This window comes from Oncorhynchus gorbuscha, linkage group LG08, assembly GCF_021184085.1.
Source record: "Oncorhynchus gorbuscha isolate QuinsamMale2020 ecotype Even-year linkage group LG08, OgorEven_v1.0, whole genome shotgun sequence".
Lineage (NCBI taxonomy): Eukaryota > Metazoa > Chordata > Actinopteri > Salmoniformes > Salmonidae > Oncorhynchus > Oncorhynchus gorbuscha.
Window position 1 is genome coordinate 45,868,107 of NC_060180.1, and position 27,650 is coordinate 45,895,756.

A 27,650-nucleotide genomic window follows, 5' to 3' on the forward strand; every position below is an offset into this window, starting at 1 on the left:
AAATCAGCATTTAGCAGTCAAAAATCTCAAGGACTCAAACCAAAATGACAGTTTTCCACCGGTCTAATGTCAATTGTCTGTGTTTCTTAGCCCAAGCAAGTCTCTTCTTATTATTGGTGTCCTTTAGTAGTGGTTTCTTTGCAGCAATTCGACCATGAAGGCCTGATTCACGCAATCTCCTCTGAACAGTTGATTTGAGATGTGTCTGTTACTTGAACTGTGAAGCATGTATTTGGTCTGACATTTCTGAGGCTGGTAGCTCTAATGAACTTATCCTCTGCAGCAGATGTAACTCTGAGCTATTCTTCCCTGTGGCGGTCCTCATGAGAGGCAGTTTCATCATAGTGCTTGATGGTTTATTTGACTGCACTTGAAGAAACTCTTAAAGTTCTTGAAATGTTCCCGGATTGACTGACCTTCATGTCTTAAAGGTAATGATGGACTGTTGTTTCTCTTTGCTTATTTGAGCTGCTCTTGGCATAATATGGTATTTTACCAAATAGGGCTATCCTCTGTATACCACTCCAACCTTGTCACAACACAACTGATTGGCTCAAACGCATTAAGGAAAGAAGTTCCATAAATGAACTTTTAACAAGGCACACCTGTTACTTGAAATGCATTCCAGGTGACTACCTCATGAAGCTGGTTGAGAGAATGCTAAGAGTGTGCAAAGCTGTCAAGGCAAAGGGTGGCTACTTAGAAAGTCTAATATAAAATATATTATGATTTGTTAAACACTTTTTTGGTCACTGCATGATTCCATGTGTGTTATTTCATAGTTTTGATGTATTCACTATTATTCTACAATGTAGAAAATAGTCAAAATAAAGAAAACCCTGGAATGAGTAGTTAACTAATCCATCGTGGAAGCCTCGACTAATAGCCAATTTATTTATCTGAAAATATTGTCGGAGGCTCCATATGGAGGGTGTGACCCAATTGCGGAGCCTCCAGAGACATGCAGATGCAAAATCGAGCTCCGTACCGCATCACCATGGCCCTCCCAAATTTTGTAACAATGCGGAAGGCTCTGTATAGCTTCGCATTGACATGATTGGTTGACGGTAGCTCTGCACTGCTCCGTGAAGTGCAAGAAGTATGAATGACCTTGACATCTGCTGAGGCCATATCACCGTAAATGCTGCATGGTCAATGCAGAAGTCAAATTGACCATTCACCCAGATGCACAATGTTTCATAACTTCATTGTGTGAATTGTTTGCATTTGATTGTTAGTGTATATCAAATCCCCATTACATATATCACCTGTAGTACATTTACCATTCATTCCTAATCTACAATGTTTGTTGCTTTGGTTACGGTAATTATTTAAATGCATTCAATATTATTATTCCAGTCTTCCCGTTCTCATTGTCTGAGTGGACACATTGTTTGCAGAGTGCCCAACCTATGCTTGTGAGAAACAAGTTTTGGTTCATTTCATTCAATTTAGTCATCATCTTTTGTTTGGAGTGCTCCTGTCAATGTTGAGTGAGGATGCGCACAAGTAGAAATAGGCTTCTTCCTTTCAATAACCCAGTGTGAAAGCGAAAAAATGTCATGCTCTGATCCAGTAGAAACGTCATAAAATACTAATAAAACCTGATAACTTATCAGTGCTCGATTTGGACTGAAATAGGTTCCGATACTCATTTTGGATGCTGGTACTGTTTATATTTAGGTGCAGGAGCTCCATAATACTTTTGAGCTAATATTCTATAAGAGGAACAGGAGCTCAAGCAGTAGAACATTTGAGGTGCGCCGGTACTCAGCTCCGGTGAGCTCCTGCCCAAGTCAAGCACCGCTTCTTATCCTTGACGCAAATGCTCACTGCAGGGTAAGTGAGGGCCCAGAATATTTTGTACAATGTTGCAAGTTCGCTAGCACACGCTTCAGGTTTGGACTCAACTTAATAGTTGATACAATGTTTCAAGTTCATTGCAGACAGGACTTACGAAGCCAGTGTGATTTATAGGATTTTTATTTTTATCAGGATATTTTCTACCTGCAGGCTGCAATTTTTTATTCCTTGGCTTTATGTAGGCAGTATTCATTTGATTATTATGTTTGAGCAAAAGAACGCAGCATTATAATTGCAGGAAACGAGAAACCTCTAGGGTATGTGGGACGCTAGCGTCCCACCTGGCCAACATCCAGTAAGATTGCAGGGCGCCAAATTCAAATACAGAAAAACTCATTATAAAAATTTAGAAAAGATACAACTATTTTACATAGGTTTAAAGATTAACTTCTTGTGAATCCAACCACTGTGTCAGATTTAAAAAATGCTTTACGGCGAAAGCATACCGTACAATTATTTGAGAACATAGCCCAGCAGACAAATCATTACAAATCATTACAAACAGTAACCAACCAAGTAGATCAAATTAATCACTTACCTTTGATGATCTTCATATGTTTGCACTCAGAAGACATTCATTTATTCAATAAATGTTCCTTTTGTTCGATAAAGTCTCTTTATATCCGAAAACCTCAGTTTTGTTAGCGCCTTTTCTTCAGTAATCCACAGGCTCAAACGCAGTCACAACAAGCAGACAAAAAAATCCAAATTGTATCCGTAAAGTTCATAGAAACATATCAAACGATGTTTATATTCAATCCTCAGGTTGTTTTCAGCCTAAATAATCGATAATATTTCAACCGGACAATAACATTGTCAATATAAAAGACAAACAAGAAAGGCACTCTCTCGGTCACGCGCATGAAAAAGCTCTGTGACACGGCATTGTCCACTCTTTCAGGCTGGTCTTACTCCCTCATTTTTCAGAATACAAGCCTGAAACAATTTCTAAAGACTGTTGACATCTAGTTCAAGGCATAGGAACTGGAATTTGAGTCCTAAGTCAATGGATACTGTAATGGCATTGTATAGAAAACTACAACAACAACAAAAATCCCTACTTCCTGAATGGATTTTTCTCAGGCTTTCACCTGCCAAATCAGTTCTGTTATACTCACAGACATTATTTTAACAGTTTTGAAAACTTTAGAGTGTTTTCTATCCTGAGTAGAAGGCAGTTTAATGTAGAAATGTAGTAAATTAGCTTCAAAAACAGCAAAAATGTCTCAGCTCCATGGAGAATTGTTTTGAATTGCAGGAAATTGTCTCAAAATTGCTACCTTAATCTACACTGCCAAGACAGGGGCCTATAAAATGTTCTAAAGTTGGGCGCGCCGATAGTCCGACCACGTGCACCACCTAAGCCCCCTTTCGATAAAAAAACAGCAGCCCTGGAGGTGAACCTAGCCTGGTAATAATAGCATAACAGTCTCAATCCCAATTGTCTCCCAGTCAGATTAAGCTAATCTCAAAGTACCTACTTCAGGTGATAAAAGCCTCATTGTCATTCCAGAAATGTCTGCCCTGCAGCAACAGCAACGATCCCAGAAACCAAACAAACATCCAACACAACCATTTCACAGCAGTCTTCACTACAGGCCTCTGTAAAATATATTTTTGATGTAATTATGACCCGTTACTATGACCAACAGTAGAAGCGATCTCCTCTCTCTGTTCTGGCAGAGTGAACCGGTGAGTGCGCCTGGTAACCCAGCAGGTCAGGTAATTAGTACTATACGGGGGTGTCCTATCCGTTTGTTGGTGCGTTAAAACTACATTATGCAACTTGGAGAAGGAGAAAAAAGGGGGGGGGGGATTGTCCCGTCTACTTGACCATTGAACAGATTCCCAGATCCCAGACTGTAGCGTTAAAGGAGATGTTGAGAGCTGTATTAAAAAAGGGTGAGAGGCATGTTAAAAGGTGGCGGAGCGGTCTGATCTGCCACTGCAGGGCCTGCTCTGTTTGGAGCCCCATACCGTTTATGACTCACGGGCTATCAATCGTATTGTTTACAGTGCTGTAGAAGCTAGCGCCTTCCAGCCTTGCAGCCAGACAGAGCCAGAGCTGCTGAGAGGAACCAGTCCCCCCGCGTCAGGGGCAGAAGCAGCAGTAAACACACACACACACACACACACACGCAAGCTTAACCCCACATACCCAATTTAAAAAGGTATCAGCTCAACTCCTCCTATTTACCAAGTAGCCTAAATTACACACTAATTGTAAAAGACACAATAACTGTCTCACAAAACCTGTTGCTTTATATGAAAACACAGCCGTTTCAATCTGCTTTCAATCTCTCTCCCTCTCTATTCATCAGTCTTCCTCCCTCTCTCCCCATTTCCATCTCTCAGACAAGCACATACAAAACGTGACACGGTATGTGTGAGTAATGACAGTGGTGATATATAGTTCAGCTCCCGCATTAGCAGGCGCCCCTGCTGGTAGAGTTTATTTGTCTCCGCGTTTGGGCCTCCACCCCACACACACTGCCAGATGCCAAACTCATCTGTCACCTCAACCCCCCGCCCCTTCATCCTCAACAACATTTACCCACACCTGGAGGGCACTACCACACACGCACACACACTGGCTGCCCGCCATTACTGTCTGATGTTTGAACATATGGCTGATGGGTGGCCTATTTAGTGTACATGGAGGGATTGTCAGATTTGTTTCTCTGGTCCCAGATGATGCACAAGACATGCAACTTGGATTATAAGTACAATCAATACAAGAGCATCCCGTGGCAGGAAGTATTCATCCATAACGGAACATAAATAGCCTGAACAGAAGCTTGAGTCATGTACCACTGAACAATAATCATTTCAACTGAACAAACACCACCCGCAGATAGTTAGAGGGAAAGGATTTCCTTTCCCGACCTATTTTCAAGGGTTTGGCATCGACACTGGCGGCCACTAAACCACTTAGGGTGCTTTTGAAGAACATGACACTATGACACTGCAGTAAAAACCTACTCTCAGGCCCAAGCACTCAATCAGGACTCAAACGCCACTGCACTAAAGCACTGCTAAAATAAATACATTCACTTCAACCAAGGGAGACGTCTTTTTCAAGGGGTTTAAGACGTGCTCCAGTCCAGGCGGCCATTTTTCTCTCTCTCTGCAATATTGTGAAGGAGCTTGAGTGTGAAATCAATGTAAACGACATACACATCTTGGTTTCTCTGAAGGCGAGGGGGACAGAGGCTGGGTGGAAAGCAAGGCAGCACGTCACGACAACAACACGGGCCCTGGTCTGTAACAAATACTGACTCCAGCATTTTTCACCTTTACTGTACAGTTGATATAAGACTGACAACTCCCGCACACTGGAGGGAATCAGGGTATGAAATGAACACCCGCCAAATGCGGATAGATTAAGATATTGGCGGGTAGGAATGCCTATTTCACCAGCCACGTAGGAGGGTGGTCAATTTGCATGGCTCTACAGCGCAAGTATTACATTCACATTTGCAAATAACAGTCAAAAGTCAAGTATGAGAACGTGCTAATTTCTGCCATTTTGTTTCATAGCTGCTAATCGTACGAAGAAATACGAATCCTGTATCCCACCTCACGCAGCAACAATACCTGGCTGGGGAGCTTTGCGCACTAAGTTAAGTGCTGACAATAGCGTGCAACTGCAACCTGCAATTCGGGGCATTCTTGCATGTGGGCGTTCCTGCAACCCTCCCCCAACCCCCACCCCCCAGAAACACACTCAGAGTTCAAGATTCATATGAAACAAACAAAAAAGAACAGCAGAAACATTTGTCTCCCATCTTTTGATGCCATTAACTGGTTAAATCACCGCATTATGACAAATGACTTCAATGCGCCTGACTGAGGCCACAAGGCTTGTACAGTAATTGGCAGGCCGGCACAGCGAGGCAAGCCGATTGCAATCCAGATTATTGTTTTAACTGGCTATCTATCAGTGGCAGGCAGTGCCATAGGAGGACTCAGAGGGGCTTAATGTATTCCAGTGTTATACCACTATTACTCCACTGTCGGTCTGTGCCACTCCCAGTGGACTACACCATACCAGCACACTGTATTCCAGTGTGCTCCTGCTGTCTGTGCCACTCCCAGTGGACTACACCATACCAGCACACTGTATTCCAGTGTGCTCCTGCTGTCTGTGCCACTCCCAGTGGACTACACCATACCGTACTGTGTCAGGCAGGGCTGAAACAGCAGGTTCGCCAGAGCCCTCTGACCCCAATTCCCTCTGTCCTCGTGCCAATGGAATGTTTGTCAGCTAAGGGGAATGATAATGTCCCCTAGCTAGCCCTGACCATACACCACGAGCCAGACCGACAGCCCAGCCACAAGGGCAGCGGCTAGTGTGTGTGTGTGTGTGTGTGTACTCTCCACCAGTCTAGAGAGAACATGTTTATGTCCAAAAAAAAACAGGATTCTCAAGCTGACCGGTATATTGTAGTCTCTCTTAGCTACCTGCCTTAATGTGTGTCTCATGCATGAGAATAGCCCATAGCTACAGAGTGGAGCAGAAGAAACCAGGTGGAGCTAGAAATAGACGTGGCCAAGGACGAGGCGGCTACTGACAGAGGCCGTAGATTTGCCTAGTCTAACAGAAACAAACACATCAACCTCAAGTCATTTGCAGTTCAGTGTGTCCATAAGCCATTTTCTAGCAGTACCATTCAATTCAATCAATAAAAGTAAAACGTGTTTGAAACACTTCAACTTGGCAAGCCACAAACTCAACTGTATAGACGCCAGGGCCTCCCATTCACTTGGTTTCCTGTGTAGCCAAAAGGCAGATTTCCACATTGAATTTTTTCATCACCAGCTCTGGCTTGGCAGGTAAGGCCAGGTAAGTATTCGGGTCGTACCTGGGGTTCCCTCGGAGGGCAGCGTGGTGCAGGGCGTTGAAACCGTTGTTGTTGGTGATGGTGACATCTGCACCCGCCTCCAGCAGCACAGACAGCATGTCATCTCTCTTCTTACTGATGGCATCATGTAGGGGGGTGTCTCCCTCCGAGTCCTGTTAGGGGGCGACATTATACCAACGTCACTTTGACCACGTGCACCACACCCATTATCACTAACAACACCCATATAGAGTTCACCTAAACCCTTGAGTGCAGCGAGATCTAACCAAATATTTGGTTCGAGGTTGGATACATGACAGCGCTCCAAAGCAGGTATTTGCAAACTCCATCTCCTGAATGTTTGTACATTAATTCATTCAGCGACAGCCAGACTGACTCATTCCTAAACATCAGGGACAATTTGTGCAGAAATATCCAATGCCCTATAGAGCATTTATCATCTTAGGGTCAAGCATAAAATATCACAGACCAAAAGAAAACAAGAAGTACAATTTATAGGTGAATCAAAATCAAAGAAAACGTACCTGCCACCTCTCCACCGGCATGACATTCACTTCTGAGTACACGCTTTACAGCTGAAGACTCAAAACACTGTCTACTCATCTATACATTTACTCACTCATCTGTGTGTGTGTGTGTGTTCTGAGTGATTACCTGGAGGCTGGGGTGGCAGCCAAAGTCCAGCAGGGTCTTGACCACCTGCAGATGGCCCTTGTTGACAGCGATGTGCAGGGGGGTCTGTCGGCGCTTGTTCCTGGCGTTCAGGTCGGCCCCGCCCCTCTGCAGCACCTCGATCACGGAGCCCTCGTCTCCGAAGGACGCATGGTGCACCGCCCGGTCTCCATCCTTGTCCTGGGAAGGATATTATACACAGACTGACACACTGACCCAACGTCTCCACTGTTTACATCACTGTGTAACTATGACTGACCAGGCCAGCTTTTTAGAGTACAACGCGAGACCTGTCTAGGTAGACTGGATACGGAAGAAGAGAGCGGGATTGGTTTCTCTGTTCATTTTGGTGTTGAGAAAAGAGTTTAAGTACATGAGTATTGAGAGGGGACTATAGTATTGATTTTCAGCATTGAGGAGGGACTGTTGGAAGTACAAACCTCGGCCTCCAGGTCCACGTTGTGTTTCAGCAGCAGCTTGAGGACGTCCACGTGTCCGTTCTGACTGGCCGCCTGCATGGCTGTGTGTCCAGCACACTGCCCGTTCACCTACAAAACACACAATATAACACTGTTTGTGTGTTTTTGTATTTTGAGTTTATCCAGTGCACTGCCTCGTCACTTGCAAACAAAAGAAAAAATATGCGTGTGTATTTCATTGCCAACTGCGGTACTGCAATACTTGGGGCATAAATATTAATGCAGGCTCCTTTGGGAGTCACAGAACGTGTCTTGTCCTGGCGGGCAGATCACTTGGCACAGCTCACCGAGCTTTAAGCAATAATTTCACTGAAAGGCACCGGGGCACCTGGCCAGCCCTCACAGCACTGACACACACACAGCCGCTGAGACTGCTGCAGAACGCTAAGATGATCTACTCTACGCAGCTCTCGAAAGGCAATAGGAAATAGGAGAGAGTGCAGACAGCTCTCCTTTAGGGGAAGGTTGTTGGCCTGGTTGATGTAAGGATGCAAAAAGGGACAGGAGTTTTTCCTGACTGTGGCCCCCTGACAAGGAAAAACTCTGTGCCCCACCTATAGCGTATAACTAGGCCCCAGAGTTGTCCTAGTAACATGGACAATTGGCCCTAGACCATAACATGGTGTATGTTCACCATGTCGAGGCGGTGAACTAAGCAAGCACTGTAGTGCACGCCAATGACCTGGATGCTTGCACTGGGCCGGAGTGGAATGTTTTTAAGATGAGGCGTGAAGTAAATGGCTGTGACGGACTGCAGTAAGCGGTGCTGTACAGAAGGCACATCAGAATGTTTACCTGTGCCCTGGAGAAATGTCTTTCTTTATAGCATTGTTTTGCAATCTCAATTTGCAATAAATAGATTTTAAGGAGAAAAAAAATGGGGACTAAATTAAACCCTGAAGCTGTGTTGAATGCAGGGATCACTTACGTCCACGTCAGGTCTCTTGAGGATGTCCTCCACCTTGGCCAGGTCGCCATTGGCTGCTGCTTTGACCAGCTCCTCGTTGATGTCACCAGACTCTTGGGTCTCAAACAGCTTCTTCAGCAGCTGAGACAGACGCTCTACACACACAGAGAGACACATGGAGAAAAAACGTTCTAAGTTCATCCTCTAGATCCAAGGAGTGAAGAATGTGTGTGGTGTGTACGAGTGGTCAGTGTACGTGCATGCCCACTTATAAACGGGCTAGAAGCAGATACGGAAAAAATATTTGTTTATGGTCTGTGTATCTCTGTGTGCACGCACATCCACTACGTGTCTGTTCTGACTGTGTGTGTGTGTGTCCTGCCTACCTCCGGATGCATTGGTGACAGCGGAACCAGCGGGGGCCACTTTGGTGACGGCAGCAGGGTTGTAGGTCCATGACGTTCCACACACCTCCACCTTCAGGTCGCTGTCTGAGTAGATCTGCTGCACGCGGCCCACCTTGCCCAGGGTCTGAGGGAAACAATACATTATTACATTGCTACAGCGTTTCATTACAATCACAAAAGAGCATAAACACATCGTATTGTTCGAGATACGTTGTTAGTTTGTCTTTGACGACAAACCAGTGCTGCGATGAAAGAGCTTTCTCATAAATAAGTACTGAAGATTAGTGAATTCTGAACCTCCTTTGAGCATTCTGGTGTCTAACACAGGGAGGGTAAATGATCTAAGACATAACAAAGATATAGAAAACAAAAAGCAAAACCCCCCCATCGCCAAATAAATGTCACACAAAAAAAAAGAGATGGCGTGTGTCTGTGCACCCAATTTCTACAAAACCCTTTGTTCCTCTTTCAGGAAGAAAGACTTGGTCCTTTCTTTCCAAAAACATGACAGGAAAGAATAATCAGATGACTAAAAGCACTGTTCTGATTATTCATTCAAAGGAAAGGGCAGTTGAACGGCTGAGCGAACGCCAGACTTATTTCTCATCTATATAGCCAATTACCTAGGACCTTGTTGATGTCCGTCAAGGGACACACACACACCAGAAAATAGTTCCACTGAAACGCCGTACGAGTTGAGTAATGAAAGGCATTTGCTGGCTGTCTCGCCGGTTCGTTTCAATATCCAGTCTTCAGCATACTAGATAAACGCAGTGTGTCGGGCATGCATTCTTTCTACACAGTATGCTAATGTCAATATTAAAACAGACAAAACACTAGGTTGCAATATTCACTCGGTGGCCAGTGTATTAGGTACACCAACCCATTCACGGAAATGGTTCGCGCCAACAGATAGTGAGTACCATGGCCGTGGCATGCTATATACATCAGGCAGACGGGCATCGAGGCATTTAGTTACAGTTGAATTGAAATGTACGATGGGCAAAACGAGTAACTGTTGAGCGTGGTATGATCGTCGGTGCCAGGTCGCGCCGGTTCCAGTATATCAGAATCGACCGGCCTCCTGGTCTTTTCACACAGTGTCTACGGTTTACCTGAGAATGGTGCGACAGACACACACAAAAAAAACAGCTATTCAGCAGCAGTCCTGTAGGCCAAAACATCTCGTTGATGAGAGGTGGAAGGAGAATGGCATGAGTTATGCAAGCTAATAGGCGACCCACAAAGAATCAAATAACGGCGCAATACATCAGGTGGTGTGGAGAACGGCATCTCAGAACACACAACTCGTCGGTCCTGGTCACGGACGGGCTATTGCAGCTGACGACTACACATGCTAAAAACAAGAAGCGATCACCAACACCAGACAATTGAGTAGAAACAACTTGTTATTTTAGGTTCTGGGCATTTGTTTTTCAGTCCAACAAAAAACTTAAGTGCCTATACAAAGTCCTCAATGTCACTCAAACTAATTCCAGTGTCAGCCTGCCAGTTTAAAATCTTTAACCGTGTGTACACGTGTAGGCTACCTGTCCCCCCCCTTCCAAAGTATAGGATACTGCAGCCTACTGACGTTATGCGTGATTCGGAAATGATGGAGACTTATTTTTTTACTAGAGAAGAACGGATTCACCTTTTCAATGACAGTTGATGATACTATAGATATTTGTGAAATCTTTTTATTTTAATTATGGTGCCGCTCTGCAAACACAAGCTTGTTAGCAAATGCCGGTCCAACGTTAAGCCAACTCTCGGAAGTTCAAAGACATTCAAAGTTCCTCCATAGAAGCCGCTCCTCCGTTGGTGTAATTCTGTGGGCCTAATTCAGATCATGTAAATCACAGAAGATGCGCTTCAAGCCAAGCCTCCACCTTCTCTTGCTCTCTCCCCACACGCATCATTTCAGTCGCCCTACACTTGTCTGTCCAGTGCATGTGAACAACTATTGCACTTGATTGGTGAAGTCATTTAATGTTGAGCTAAAGGAAGAAAAAAAAAACGATTTCAGATGTATCAAAAGGAACAATATCAACCAGTACTTTTTGGGGTTTGAACCGGTTCAGAATTTTATTTTGCTGGTCAGAAAATTGGAACGGAACAAAATAATAGTTATATTCGGGAACAAAACGATTGCGTGCGCAACTATGGGGCAAAACAAAGGGGGTTGGCTTAGATTGTTGACAACTTGTCAACTATATTTTGTCTCCAATGTTTACTGAAAACATAAAAGTTGCACAGTGAGCGCTCATCTCTCAAATACATTGTTACATTGGTTGGTTAGCTATCAAGAAAATGTTTGCCATATTAGCATTGGAGTGACAGTCAAAACAAGTTATGGTATCAAGAACAAGATCCAACGAGCTACTTACGATTCCCCATAGTAGTTTCTTGTCATTGTAGCTAGCTATCTGCCCATCCAGAATCATAACACAGCCTTCTGCCCCTTTGAAGAGCGTGCGTCCTTTTTGTGACGGCTAACCCGTCTATAGGGGGCTGTAGCAGGCAGGCAGAGAGCAGAACCATCAGTGGGTAGTGATCAAAGTAAGTACCTATCACTGGGTTTTAAAGCTCGTTAGCTGCCGAGGGGGTTGGTTTTAGTGGAGTGTTGGACGATTGTAGTGTGATGTAACATACAGTTTTGAGGGGACGAAGCAATGACGATCCACAATTATGCCAGTTTACAGACTTTCAGCCTAAAATCACAATAGCCTAGTTTCTGCCATAGTCATCACATAACGTTACACCCCAGTGATACGGTCATTGTTACGTGGGAGGTGAGAAGAAAGAAAAATGCCTTTATGCTGACGAAGGAAACACTTCCGTTTGACCACTGATGCTGCGAGTTCTGGCTTTTATTGCTTATACAAAACCCTAGTCAGAAAACACAAGATGTTAGTTTAAGGGTTTTAAAAAGGTGTGTTTGTCTGTTACAGGCACCATGGCATAGGCCCTCCAGTTATGAGGTTTAAGGGTGTGTGTGTCTTACAGGCAGCATGGCCTCGGCCCACTCCCCGTGTCCTCTCTGCAGCAGTTTAATGCGGTCGATGTCGTAGCAGATCTGGACCAGGTCTCCCACCAGGAACTGGGAGCTGCCGCCCTCTGCCCCCGCCGCAACACCTTCCCCACTACGCACCACGTTGGCTTTGGTCAGCACCGCAGGGTTGAACGTCCACCTGGAAACACACGTTGGTCACTCATTATTTCAGATGTGACATGGAAATTAGTGTCGTAAATATTTTTTCATTAGGCCAAATACGTTTCAAGTCCATGTCATGCTCTTGTTATGACACAGAGGGTGCCGCTGGTCATGACTGGATTGACCTGACACCCCTATACTTGTGCACTGGTCTGAATCCTGAACTGGTAGAGCTCACCTGTTCCCGCTGGGGTACTGCACCACAATGTCGTGGTCCTCGTCAATTCCACACACGGTACCGGTGGTGGTGAGGGTCTCGAACATGCCGTCTGTCCAGCCTCCATGGCCGTGCTGCAGGGACTGGACTATCTCCAGGTCCAGGTCGATGTTGACCAGGTCTCCAATCTGCAGACCGCCTGGGTTCCTGTTGCCATTCTGTTCGCCTGTGGAGAGAGTGCAGATGGAATACATACTGGTTACATAGTAAAGGGGGGGGGGGGGGTACATTCCTTACACTATGTAACCTTTATTTATCTAGGTTGGTCTCATTAAGATAAAATAAGGTGGACAAATCAGGTCCTGGAGAGCCTTGTGTGATTATCTAATTTGGTTTCTGCAGTGCTGCATCAGGTGCCTAACATAACCCAGGTATCCCTGGACAGGAAAATCTGAGAGAAGAGAATCATTTTCCCAGCCAAGGAGTTGGGATTGTGGGAATGCTGTGCCAGTGTGACCTGTGACTGCACCCAGGCTGTCTCCATACAGCCTGGTCCTGTCTGTATCTGTGTGGTGCTGCCACCTAGTGGACGCTAGCAGTAACTGCAGCCTGGCATGGATGTGCTCCTGATGCCCTTGGACTCCACTGCAGAACACTGTGCTGGGGAGAAATTGGTGCAATATTGACGGTAGGTGTAGTGCAACGGATTACTAATACAGTACTCACCTAGAACAGGGCAGTGGTCTCTGTAGAAAGAGCCTCCTTTGGCATCCTGGACACATTTCAAATCCGACTGAAAAGGAGAGATGGGGGGAACAAAGTGTCAGCTAATTATCGACTTGATTCAATCTATTAGAACTGCAGCAGAAAAATGCGACAGAGTAAAATCACACTGTCTTAATACTGCGGCTACATTCTGTTAAAGTTACTGCAGGGTAGCGTGGCAACAACGGCATTACCCTCAGGGCTCTGAAGGATGTGGAAACATTGCATTACAAGGCTCTGGCTCAGCAGGGCAAAGAAGCCACTGCATCATGTCATTTGTGATGACTCAAATGTGGATGTGTATCCACTGTGACACAGTTAGAGGGCAGCCGTGCTGATTACAAGGCAGTGCAGACATCTATCCAGAGATGAAGGAACACAGCAGGGTTCTCTTACAGTTCTGTCCCAAATGGCACCCTAGTCCCTATATAGTGCAACACTTTTGGTCTAAGGTAGTGCACTTTAAGGGAATAGGGTGCCATTTGGGATGCTAGCCATGTTCATAGATGTGTGATATCAACCAACTTGACTCTTTTTGGTGCCCTTTTGCACAAAACAAATGTGTAAAAAGATAAGGGAAAGGAAAGCACGCTGAGGAAATGCAGTCTTTGGTAAATGTGTGAACCCAAGAGACTAGACTGTGGCTTTTTCATGCTATTTGAACGAAACTACTTTGTCAAAGTGCAGTTTCTTTGACCTTGTCAACAGTGCTCTTTTTCAGTCCAACTACCAATAACGTCAAAGCGTGTTACAAAAAGTGTTAAAGTAACAGATCATTTAAACATAAACAGCAAGGTTGACCAATGACCAGGATATCAAATAATATCTAATTTTTATTATTTTTGGGGGAGCAGCACATATAATCCGTGCTGTAGTTCAGTCTTTCTTAAATTCTGGGTCGAGACCCAGTCTGAGTAAAAAAATAAAATAATGTTCTCTCTTATAATTCTAGGACTGTATCAGCTTACTGTTGAGACAAAGAATAGTAGAAAACACAAGGTGCAAGTTTGAAATGTTGAAAATGTTTTATTTTGTTATGTCAGTCACTGAGAGTCACTCAATTAGCCGGGCATGCAGGGCACGTGCCCAGGCGCTCTAACCTCCAGGGGGTCCACATTGATTTTATTATTTAGTCTCACTCAGATAACATAAGTCATGATAAAACGTGTAGAATTTCAGAAAACTTGCTTCAAAACAGCAACATTTTCTCTATGCCCCATCACATAATGGTAGAATTGGAATTATTGGGGGTAAAAAAACGTACATTTCTCTCCGCCGTCAAAGGGATTGGGGGGGCAATAAAATGTTTTGCCTGCAAGGTGGGGGGGCTCCCAACCAAATCTTGTTTAGGGTACCTAAAAGGGGGCATGTTTTCATGAGCTTCAATCTCAGGAAAACATAGAATTTCTCATTTGGGTCCCAGAATTAAAAAGCTTAAGAACCCTTGTTTTATTCAATCAGATGCCGTATACCCGAACCCCTCAAACCTACCAGACCAATTAGAATAACAAAAGACAAATCTGTTACGCAACCCAGCGCTCTGATTGGCAGTGTTCATAAAGAGCAGGGGTGTTCCGCACCAATCAGCATGCTGCCTGCCTGTCATTTGTGGCTTGTGTGGGACCCCTCCTCCTTTTCTCTCCACCCACTGAAGGTGACCTCCATGTTTGCTCTCTTCCTCATAAAGAAAGAAGGGAACAGATTGCCTTTCTCATGTAGATCCCCCCCCCCTCCCTCCTTCCAGCTGCCTGCCACAATAGGGCCCCGGCTGCTGGCTGGCTCTCCACCACAAAGGCTTGGCAGCACAAAAAAGACCCCAGGCTCTGTGGTCAAACACAAAGACCAACTGACAGCTGATCTTTTGTGAGTGAGTGAGTGAGTGAGTGAGTGAGTGAGTGAGTGAGTGAGTGAGTGAGTGAGTGAGTGAGTGAGTGAGTGAGTGAGTGAGTGGTGCTTTACTCACCATCCCCTCGAAGCCCACCCTGTAGAGGTTCTTGGCCCCGTTGTCCCAGAGTACGTAGGCTGCACTGTGGGGGCTGGCTGCACTCCAGTCCTGGATCTCTGTCACCTGGGGAGGAATAATGAGAGAGGAAAATATGAAAAGAGTGAGGAACTAGCAAAGACATTTCCATCTAAGAATCATGCTAAAGGCATGCCTTGGGGTTTTCAATCACTCTGTTGGATATGTCAAATGGATTCCGTGGATTTGGGCAAATAAACAAATAATGGCACCTAAATATATATCATAATATATAATTTAACATGGAACCTCAGAGCCTAAAGAGTAGAAATTATGGAGTAGGTATACACAGTGCATTTGGAAAGCATTCAGCCTTGACTTGTTCCTCCTTTTCCTACGTTACAGCGTTATTCTAAAATGGATTAAATGAACTTTTCCCTCATCCACCAACACTCAATACCCCACAATGAATGAGTGAAAACAGGTTTTTAGAAATTTGGGAAAATATATTAAAAATACAAAACTGACATAAGTGTTCAGAACTTTTGCTATGGCACTCGAAATTGAGCACAGGTGCATCCTGTTTCCATTGATCATCCTTGAGACATTTCTTCAACTTGATTGGAGTCCACCTGTGGTAAGTTGAATTGATTGGACGTGATTTGGAAAGGCACACACCTGTCTTTATAAGGTCCCACAGTTCACAGTGCATGTCTTTGCAAAATCCAAGCCATGAGGTCGAAGGAATGGTCCGTAGAGCTCCAAGACAAGATTGTGTCGAGGAACAGATCTGGGGAATGGTACCAAAAAATGTCTGCAGCATTGTAGGTCCCCAAGAACACAGTGGCCTCCATTCTTAAATGGAAGAAGTTTGGAACCACCAAGATTCTTCCTAGGGCTGACCGCCTGACCATTCTGAGCAATCGGGGGAGAAGGGCTTTGGTCAGGGAAGTGACCAAGAACCCGATGGTCACTCTAACAAAGCTCCAGAGTTCCTCTGTGGAGATGGGAGAACATTCCAGAAGGACAACCATTTATGTAGCACTACACCAAATCAGGCCTTTATGGTAGTGGCCAGACAGAAGCCACTCCTCAGTAAAAGGCACGACAGCCCACTTGGAATTTTCCAAAAGGCAACTAAAGACTCTCAGACCATGAGAAATACGATTCTCTGGTCTGAAGAACCCAAGATTGAACTCTTTGGCCTGAATGCCAAGCATCATGTCTGAAGGAAACCTGGCACCATTTTCAGCGGCAGGGACTGGGAGACTAGTCAAGATCGAGGGAAAGATGAACGGAGCAAAGTACAGAGAGATTCTTGATGATCATCTGCTCCAGAGCGCCCAGGACCTCAATCTGGGGAGAAGGTTCACCTTCCAACAGGACAACAACCCTAAGCACACAGCTATGACAATGCATGAGTGGCTTCGGGACAAGTCTCTGAATGTCCCTGAGTGGCCCAGCAGGAGCCTGGACTTTAAACTCGATCGAACATCTCTCAGACCTGATAACGCTGTCCAACTTTATAGAGTACCAGACGCACACACCAAATTGAGATTTCTCTTTCTCCACGCACACTGTTCAAGTCTGATTTCAGATGTTCTAAGTTGATAAAATCTCAAATCTAGTGCGAAGGCATTTTAGAAACATTGCCTCTATAGCTAAAACCGGACAGTCATTCAGTCTTCTCAACTCCAGACTCCATTTAATGCCAAGATGTTTATTCATTTTCGATTATACTTTGGTAATGCTTTTTGTGACGAGTAATGTAATGTTACATGGAAAATACAACTAACGGGACGCAGAACTAAATGTATATCACACTCGCACAAATGCGACCAGTTATTTTTCGTATTTGCATTTCATTTCTTTCACTGGCAAATGCGAGTGAACTGCCGGCACTTTAGAGCCCACTGAAAGTCCATCTTTTGTTTGCTAAGATTAGCTTGAAACAATTAGTGTTTACCTTTCCACAAAACAGAGTCGAAAAGGGATTTGTGTTTACGTACAGCTGACAAACTCCGCATCACAACAAACAGGAGGGGCAGACATGGGGTAGCTACATCCAATAATGGTGTATTAATCTCCATGTCCGTTGACACAAACTCTGTGCATGTCTGTGTGTTGCAGCTTGAGAATCTGGAAGTTAGATTTACTTAGTGGATTCATTGTTTATTAAAAAAGCTTTTACATTTTTTTTTAATAAAAATTAAAAATAAATAAAATCAGGTCCTATTCATTTCAGCATACTTTTAACTCGTACCTGTGTACATGGACAGAGAATTGAATAGTTGGCAGGTCTGATCTCTGGAGAGACCTGAAAATAACTGTGCAGGGACGTTCCCCATCAAACCTGACAGAACTTGAGAGGATCTGCAGAGAAGAATGGGAGAAACTCCCTAAATACTGTTGTGCCAAGCTGGCAGTATCATATCAAAGAAGACCCGAGGCTGTAATCGTTGCCAAAGGTGCTTCAACAAAGTACTGATTTCTGCTCTCGTAAAAGCCTGGGTTTTCTGCACATTAACACCAGATGCTAATTATCTTAAATGGATCAATTTAAAGTGTGGGTTCACAGCTCCAACCAGACGTGTTGGCCATTACTAAGACGTGGTTAATAAAGAGAGTTTTGAATACTGATGTGAAACTTTCTGGTTATAACCTTTTCGGGAAGACAGATCTTCCAAAGGTGGTGGGTGGAGTGGCAATCTTTACCAATGAACACCTTCAGTGCTCGGTTATCTCCACCAAGTCTGTCCCCAAACTATTCTATTTGTTGGTTTACGCATTCAACTTTCAAATAACTCCATTGACTGTTGCTGGGTGTTATCCGCCACCATCAGCACCGGTCTGTACCCTAAATGCCCGAAGCTCTCTCCTGGCCCCTTACACGAAGTCTGAATTTGTCCTGCTAGGTGACCTAAACTGGGACATGCTTAAACCACCTGACCAAGTCCTAAAGCAATGGGACTCCCTGAATCATTCTCAGATTATAACCAATCCCACAAGAAGACTCCAAACACCAAGAAAAGGCTACTCTCCTTGATGTTATCCTTACAAATAATCCTGATAGGTATCAGTCTGGTGATTTCTGTAATGACCTTAGTGATCACTATTTTACAGCCTGTGTTCGTAATGGCTGCTCAGTGAAACGAGCTGTCCTGATTCGTCACATATGCTTGCTAAAAAACTTGAATAAGCAAGCCTTCCTTCATGACTTGCCCTCTGTATATTGGTGTAGAATCAGCTTGATCACCTTTGTCGAAGACACATGGACCTTATTTTTTATATTTTCAGTGGTATTGTTAAATAACCCGAGGACAAACCATCCAGGGGGAAAAAAATTGGGGTCATAGGATTTTCCTTATTATTAGGAACCTGGTTGCGGTTCCTATGGCTTCCACTAGATGTCAACAGTCTTTAGAAAACTTAATGTTTTTCTTTTGAGAAATGAAGAAGTAGTCCTATTAATTCAAGTGTCACTCCAGGTGGACTCTACTGTTTTGGTGTGGGTAAACAGGAGCGCGCTCCACCTTGTTTTTATCCGGTATTAGAAACAATTGATTCAGTCTTAATTTTTATCGATTATTTACTGTTATGGTACCCGAGGTTGGATTAGAAACCTTGTCTGAAATGTTTGGACCAAGTTAACAGGTAACTCATTAGATACTATGTAGGCATTTTGGGCGAGTTGAAACCAGTGTATTTCTGAAGCAGACATTTTTTGGGACATAAAGAAGGACATTGTCGAACAAAAGGACCATTTGTGATGTTTCTGGGACATATTGGAGTGACAACAGAAGAAGATCTTCAAAGGCATTAATTATTTGGCTATTTCTGACTTTTGTGGCACACCTGCCTGGTTGAAATATGTTTTGCATGCTTTTGTATGCGGGGTGCTGTCCTCAGATAATCGCATGGTGTGCTTTTGCTGTAAAGACTTTTTGAAATCTGACACAGCAGCTGGATTAATAAGAAGTTCAGCTTTATTTTGATGTATAACACCTATTTTCAAAAACGTTAAATATTTTAATAGAGTATTTTTGAATTTTGCGCTCCGCAATTTCACCGGATATTGGCGTCTCACCTGCCCGTAAGAAGTTAAGAAGAATGCCCCTCTCCCCACCGGTGTGATTACTACCACTGAGAGTTTCGAGCTTGAGGCATGGCTAGATGGTACATTGTCCTTCTCTCAGCACATATCAAAGCTGCAGGTTACGGTTAAATCTAGACTTGGTTTCCTCTATCGCAATCGCTCCTCTTTCACCCCAGCTGCCAAACTAACCCTGATTCATATGACATTCCAACCAATGCTAGACTATGGGGAAGGAATTTATCGATTGGCAGGGTGCGACTAGATGTTCTTTACCATTGCCGAGTTAAATAAAATAACCAGAGTAAAGTGTCTGAATGCACACGATTTCCTTTGTTTCCCTTTAATAAATCTGAAAAAAATTCTACAAACCTGTGTTTGATTGATGAGGGGGAAAAAAACTATTCATCTATTTTAAAATAAGGCACAACAAACATAACAAAATGTGGAAAAAGTCAAGGTGTCTGAAAATATACAGTGCATTTGGAAAATAAGACATTTTTTGAAGTACAGCTATGAGGCTAAGGCAAAATTGGAAAAATATTACAATAGAACAGATAAATAAATAAAGTATCCCTTTAATTAACAGTCTGACCAGCCAAATAGATTCCAACTCAGTTTTTTTTACAATTCCTGACATTTAATCCTAGTAAAAATTCCCTGTCTTAGGTCACCTCTTTATTTTAAGAATGTGAAATGTCAGAATAATAGTAGAGATAATTATTTATTTCAGCTTTAATATCTTTCATCACATTCCCAGTGGGTCAGAAGAGGACATTTCTCCAAAAAGTACGAGCTTTGTCCCCATGTGCAGTTGCAAACCGTAGTCTGGCTTTTTTTTAATGGTTGTTTTGGAGCAGTGGCTTCTTCCTTGCTGAGCGGCCTTTCAGGTTATGTCGATATAGGACTCGTTTTACTGTGTATATAGATAATTTTGTACCTGCTTCCTCCAGCATCTTCAAAAAGGTTCTTTGCTGTTGTTCTGGGATTGACTTGCACTTTTCGCAACCAAAGTATGTTCATGTCTAGGAGACAGAACGCGTTTCCTTCCTGAGCAGTATGATGACTGCGTAGTCCCATGGAGTTTATACTTGCGCACTATTGTTTGTACAGATGAACGTGGTACCCTCAGGCATTTGGAAATTGCTCCCAAGGATGAACCAGACTAGGAGGTCCACAATTCTTTCTGAGGTCATCATTGCTTTCTTTTGATTTTCCCATGATGTCAAGCAAAGTGGCACCGAGTTTGAAGGTAGGCCTTGAAATACATCCACAGGTACACCGCAAATGATGTCAATTCGCCTATCAGAAGCTTCTAAAGCCATGACATCATTTTCTGGAATTTTCCAAGCTGTTTAAAAGGCACAGTCACAGTAAACAGTAAACTTCTAACCCACTGGAATTGTGATAAAATGAATTATAAGTGAAATATATTTGTCTGTAAACAATTGTTAGAAAAATGACTTGTGTCATGCACAAAGTAGATGTCCTAACCGATTTGCCAAAACTATAGTTTGTTAACAAGGAATGTGTGGAGTGGTTGAAAAACGAGTTTTAATGACTCCAACCGAAGTGTATGTAAACTTCCGACTTCAACCGTATATACTTAAAGATGAATTATATTCTTATTCAGGCCCAAGTTCTATTTCTCACTTTGTGGCTAAATAATATTCATTATAAACTAACAGTATATCTGCTGCTGGGCTGGGGAACATGAAATAGCAGTTAGATGTGTGGAGGCGGGAGTTTCCTGAGCATATTGCTTTCAGCATCGTAAAACAAATTATACTATTAAACAACACAGCAAAATGAGTCCTTTAAAATTGACTGTGGGGAATCTTATATTGAATACAACTGGAGTCTAGACCGGAGCAGGATCCAGCGACAGAGCAAATCAGTTGGACGGGCATTTGATTTCCATAGGGGAGCAAGTTCTCTCGCCAATGGACCTCCTATTTTTTTATGGGCTTTTAAGACATGTAGCCTAATTTAACTGTAAAATGAGGCTACATGTACTACATTTTAAGAGTGTATGGGTCAAAATGAAACTTTGTTTGTGGTGTTATACTTTGTATTCCATGTTGCAGAGCAGCTTCTCAGGAACACAGAAGAACATTACTGAGATATCTTACTCAAGTAATTGGTGGGGGGGGGGGAAGTAACCTCGCCAAGAAGGCACCAAATCACCGGTCTGGATTCTTAATTTCATTTTGGTCATATTGTTATGACATTTTCAGGGCTGATGTAGAACAGAAACGATTCAAATCATTTTGTATTTTATGAAAATATGCACTAATATGCAAATGAGTCTGTATGGAATACATAATTACAGGAACGTAAGCCCAATAATTTAAGGTAGGGTGCTACTATTTACAAATCATAAAGCTTTATGCAAAACAGAGTTTGTAACAATGTTAAACTTTATGAAATTTGAAAATAACTTTATATGTTATGCAAATGAGTTACATACTAACATGCTAATTAGTCTGCACGGAATTAAACAATACAGCATGTTAAACCTGTTAATTTAAAGTCAGGTAGTCACGTCTGACATATATTGATGTTTTATGCAGAACTGGAAGTCTACACTGAGGAGTAAGATGCTGCCCATGGTGTGCACACACACAGCTTACTAGGCCTAGAGCGCCAAATAATTTGCCTATCCCCGCACACAGAGCCTGGCACACAGAGCCTGGCACACAGAGCCTGGCACACAGAGCCTGGCACACAGAGCCTGGCACACAGAGCCTGGCACACAGAGCCTGGCACACAGAGCCTGGCACACAGAGCCTGGCACACAGAGCCTGGCACACAGAGCCTGGCACACAGAGCCTGGCACACAGACACACACCTTTCACCAAGTATGTACTGTAACAAAGGCTAATAACATAGCTTACTTTTAAGGTAGGCCTACACCTGAGTTGGGTTACATTGTCATGTTATTTTTGGCGTTGATGAGTTAACTGCATCGTTTCAAGTAAATAATTAGCCTAGGCTCAGAAGAGTGAGTGGGATGCCTGCTAGCCAACAGCACAGCAAGATAGATGGAACACGTTTTCAAATTCACTGGTATTTAGCTGCTATATTAATTGATTGTAGTGCTGCAGCCACATAATACTGGTAGTTTCCCCTTGAAAGAATAAAACAATCAATCACAAAATTTGCCGCTGGTACAAAACAGCCAATGCTGCACAGTGCTGCCTCGCAACAATTGCCTCAGCGAACGGTGTCCAGCACTCCCACACAGCTAGCAAGCCAACACCAGTCAAGGAAATCGGGGTGGCGGACGTGAATTTGGTCATGTCCCTGACAACACATACATCAAAACGTAGCTACGAAACTCTGCTTTGCAACCGGCTACATTTATTGTGTCTCTGATTTAAAAAAATACATTTCAACTCATACTACAGTCCAAGGATGTCCAACGACCGTGAAAGAACCTCAAGATTTTCCAATACTTCTAAGCATTACAATGTCACATCGATCTTACTCTGGTAGGTTGAGGAATGAATACCTTCCACCAAAAGCAAATATGTACACACCGATTTCACAGGTTTCACAAAAAGTGCTTCCTCCACAGAGTAGAACGTTCTTAGCACGGCACTTGCTTTACATTTCGGGTTCATATCTCGTAAATGTCATAAATTACACTTATTTTTAGACATGGGTAACAACAGCCATATCCATGTCGTTTTTAAAGGATTTATTATATTTTGACAACCACAATATTGACATTTAGTAAAGATGGATTTTATAGAATTCTTGCATAGCGTCCATGATTTGTTGCATCACCCAACACCCTACTTTTAACATGGCATGAAGACAACCAGTCATGCTTTCATCATTGTCAAACAAATCACTTCAAAAGTATGTTACCGTAGCACGTTATTCCAAAATAATTCTGGTATTTAAACAATGCAATGTGCACCCACTAACTTTCCTTCAATTAGCAAGTGGTTGAAGCTGTCTCACTAGAGCAGGGCCTAAAATGAACACCCACCACCTGCAGGTAGATTTTGGCATTGGCGGGAAAAATATCTATTTCACCAGCCACATTGGCGGGTGGTCAGGGCTCCACAGTGCGAGCATTTCACTCGCATTTGTAAGTAAGAAGTCAAGTATAAATGCTGCAGTAGCTGTTTTCAGAGTACTTCCGCAGTGTTGTTTCATAGATGGTAAATTAAATCGCACAAAGTCAAAGAACTATGAATCCTATATAGCCTATTCCACCTAGTGCTGCAACACTGCCTGGCTGGGGGCTGTGCGCATGTGAAGAGCCGAGTGAGATTAATTTTTAGACACGCTAAGCGTAGGCATAAAAGTTAGTCTAATTTACTTGAAACAAAAGTCTACTGAAGTGAGACTGTCATTGTGTATCTTGGCTATTTATTTACATCATGTTATTTGTCACATACACATGGTTAGCAGATGTTAATGCGAGTGTAGCAAAATGCTTGTGCTTCTAGTTCCGATAATGCAGTAATAACCAACGAGTAATCTAGAGCTCTATGGAGCTGTTCTCTTCATAAATCTACAATGTGAATGTTGAAGCTGGAATGGTGAAACTGCAATGGACATTTGCAATGCCACAACAAATTTAGGGCAAACAACCAACACTTTTTATCCCTCTGACATCATTGCACGAGCAATACAAGAGCATCATATGTACTACATTGTTTTTTGCCACGATCCGCAACACTCCCCAGCTCTGCTCCGTCAACAAAACAAAGTGTATTGAAGTGTATTCTGTGGCGATGAAGTATGCACGTCTTTTCACAATTATACTTATGTAGTGGACTGACTGGGATGGAACTAGTCAGTCCAAAGGAACTAAGCTGGTCCCCACAGTCTTCACACTCCTCCGATCACCTTCTGGAACCTAATGGAGGAAATCACACCGTAGCAAGACATTTTTTCATGGTACATTGTTTTGCAACAGAATGAGTACCTTTCCTCTCCTGCCGTTGCCTCCGTCCTGGTCCTCCCACTGCCAGTCCACTCCCCTCACCACCCGGCCACCTGTGTAGATGCCTCGGGCTGTGATCTTCTTCGACTTGCGCCGAGACTCCAACAGGACTCTGTCAAAATAAACAAGAAAATGTATGTTCAATTTACTGACAGTGGGTAGGTGTATAACAATACTTGTAATTTGATGGGTGTTGAAGATGGAAATATTCAATCAATGTTGGATAAAGCTGGACGTTTATTTATGGTGGCATTGAAAGACCTATTATTGGGGACATCATGAAGTTGATGTATTAGTCCATCTATGATTTAGGTCTACTAGCTATATAAGTTTTTACAATGTTCATTCAATGTTATTAGCCAAAAACTAACTTTGTTAATATGCCAATTTAGACCTTTTCAAGAACTGAGCATCTTTGGTCACTAACGTTAGATAGGTAGAATATTTCAAGATGTCCGTCAAAAACATATCAAGACTCCTCAACTCCATCTCTTTTGATGAAGACTTAGAGCTGCTAACTAGATTTGAGAGGAGACTAATCGAGGATGTTTAACTGCGCAGTGTACTAAAAACGGTCCCAGTTTTGATTATGGCGATGAAAAGCCTTGCTTAGCGAGCCATGAAAACAGACTGAACCATTACCACAACAGTGAGCAGTGCAATTGGCTTGCCAGATGGGCCTGCCTGATCGTCAGAGCAACAATACCAACATATCTAGGCTATACACTTAGTTTAACCACTGCCAGTGAAAAATTAACTCTACAGCTCACTGCCAGCACAACAATGGATTAGGCTACCCCAAAGTAGCCTCATCCATAGTGTCTAACGACATGTTAAACTTATTATGGCTGGGGGGCAGTATTGAGTAGTTTGGATGAATAAGGTGCCCAGAGTAAACTGCCTCAATCTCAGTTGCCAATATATGCATATTATTAGTTTATTTGGATAGAAAACACTCTGAAATTTCTAAAACTGTTTGAATGAAGTCTGTGAGTATCACAGAACTCATATGGCAGGCAAAAACTTGAAAAGCCCAACCAGGAAGTGGGAAATCTGAGGTTGGTCGATTTTCAACACAGCCACTATTGAAGTTAGTGGGATATTGGTCATGTTGCACTTCCTAAGGCTTCCACTAGATGTCAACCGTCTTTAGAAACTTGTTTGAGGCTTCTACTATGAAGGGGGGCTGAATGAGAGGGGAATGAGTCAGAGGTATACCAGCAGTCACGCACTGGTCACGCGCATTTCACATGTATCTCCCGTTCCTTTGCTTTTCTGAAGACAAAGAAATTCTCCGGTTGGAATATTATTGAAGATAAGTTAAAAACATCCTAAAGATTGATTCCATACATCGTTGATCTGTTTCTACGGACTGTAACGGAACTTTTTGACATTCGGTCTGCAACTAGTGAACGCGCTTCGTGAGTTTTGATTTGTTTACCAAAACGCGCTAACAAAAGAAGCTATTTGGACATTATCAAACAAATCAAACATGTATTGTGGAACTGGAATTCCTGGGAGTGCATTCTGATGAAGATCAACAAAGGTAAGTGAATATTTATAATGTTATTTCTGACTTCTGTTGACTCCAACATTTTAAATTTAATTTTACCTTTATTTAAACAGGCAAGTCAGTTAAGAACACATTCTTATTTTCAATGACTGCCTGGGAACAGTGGGTTAACTGCCTGTTCAGGGGCAGAACGACAGATTTGTACCTTGTCAGCTCGGGGGTTTGAACTCGCAACCTTCCGGTTACAAATCCAACGCTCTAACCACTAGGCTACGCTGCCGCCCCAACATGGCGCATATATGTATTTGTTTGTCTGAGCGCCGTACTCAGATTATTGCATGGTTAGCTTTTTCCGTAAAGCTTTTTTTTTCTGACACAGCGGTTGCATTAAGGAGAAGTGTATCTAAAGTTCCATGCATAACACTTGTATTTTCATCAACATTTATATTGAGTATTTCTGTAAATTGATGTGGCTCTCTGCAAAATCACCGGATGTTTTTGGAACTACTGAACATAACTCCCTATTTCTGCTTTTTGTGACACCTCTCTTTGGCTAGAAAAATGGCTGTGTTTCCGTGGCTTGGCTCTGACCTAACATAATTGTTTGTGGTGCTTTCGCTGTAAAGCCAATTTGAAATCGGACACTGTGGTGGGATTAACAACAGGATTACCTTTAACATGGTATAAGATACTTGTAGGTTTGAGGAATTTTAATGACTAGATTTGTTGTTTTGAATTTGGCGTCCTGCACTTTCACTGGCTGTTGTCATGTCGATCCCGTTAACGGGATTTCAGCCCTAAGAAGTTTTAAAAAGATTGAGGGCATCTGGTTCAAAAACATTGCGCAATTACTTGTGTCAAACCTCTATTTGGGTATCAGCAAATAATCACATTTCAAGAAACCTTGTCTTGTCTTTGACCTGGATATTCCAGCGCTTCAAAATAACAAATAGGATTTGGCTTGTTTTATTTACTAGTTGCTGGCATGCATCTTTCAGACTCTGGGTCATCCTGGGTTAACCCTTGCACACTGTCTATTGAGAGTAAACAAACATAATGAACAGCCTATAACAGTGCCTAGACTAGATAACAAAATGTGGAATAAATCAAGGTATGTCCCAGCATTATTCAAAAATGGATTATATAAAAGCAAAATCTCAGCAATCTACATACAATACCCCATAATGACAAAGTGAAAACAGTTTTTTTTAGAAATGTTTGCATATACACACACACACACACACACACACACACACACACACACACACACACACACACACACACACACACACACACATACACATATATACATACACACATATATACATATACATATGTATGTATGTAAAACAATACCTTATTTACATAAGTATTCAGACCCATTGGTATGAGACTCAAAATTTAGATAACGTCCCACAGTTGACAGTGTACGTCAGAGCAAAAACCAAGCCATATGGTTGAAGGAATTGTCTGTAGAACTCCGATACAGGATTGTGTCAAGGCACAGACCTGAGCAAGGCTGCCAAAAGATCTCTGCAGCATTGAAGATTCCCAAGAACACAATGGCCTACATCATTCTTAAATGGAAGAGGTTTGGAACAACCAAGACTCTTCCTAGAGCTGGCCGCCCAGTCTAACTGAGCAATCAGGGGAGAAGGGTCTTGGTCAGGGAGGTGACCAAGAACCCGACGGTCAAGCGTCATGTCTGGAGGAAACCTGGCTCCATCCCTACGGTGGAGCATGGTGGTGGCAGCATCATGCTGTGGGTATGTTTTTCAGCAGCAGG

At 43.0% G+C, this 27,650-nt stretch overlaps 1 protein-coding gene across 5 annotated transcripts in view; it reads right to left on the reverse strand.

Moving 5' to 3' along the window:
- The window catches only part of LOC124041726 (E3 ubiquitin-protein ligase mib1), a 92,316-nt gene that overhangs the window by 54,559 nt on the left and 10,107 nt on the right, over nucleotides 1-27,650 (reverse strand). For all 5 annotated transcript variants that reach the window (XM_046359652.1, XM_046359654.1, XM_046359653.1 and 2 more), the window contains 10 exons: nucleotides 24,334-24,463; nucleotides 15,296-15,400; nucleotides 13,294-13,360; nucleotides 12,589-12,793; nucleotides 12,201-12,387; nucleotides 9,173-9,317; nucleotides 8,808-8,941; nucleotides 7,841-7,948; nucleotides 7,383-7,580; nucleotides 6,729-6,880 (listed from right to left, as the gene is read on the reverse strand). In XM_046359652.1, the coding sequence (XP_046215608.1) occupies nucleotides 6,729-6,880; nucleotides 7,383-7,580; nucleotides 7,841-7,948; nucleotides 8,808-8,941; nucleotides 9,173-9,317; nucleotides 12,201-12,387; nucleotides 12,589-12,793; nucleotides 13,294-13,360; nucleotides 15,296-15,400; nucleotides 24,334-24,463 (1,431 nt within the window). The remainder of the gene's footprint in view (nucleotides 1-6,728; nucleotides 6,881-7,382; nucleotides 7,581-7,840; nucleotides 7,949-8,807; nucleotides 8,942-9,172; nucleotides 9,318-12,200; nucleotides 12,388-12,588; nucleotides 12,794-13,293; nucleotides 13,361-15,295; nucleotides 15,401-24,333; nucleotides 24,464-27,650) is intronic.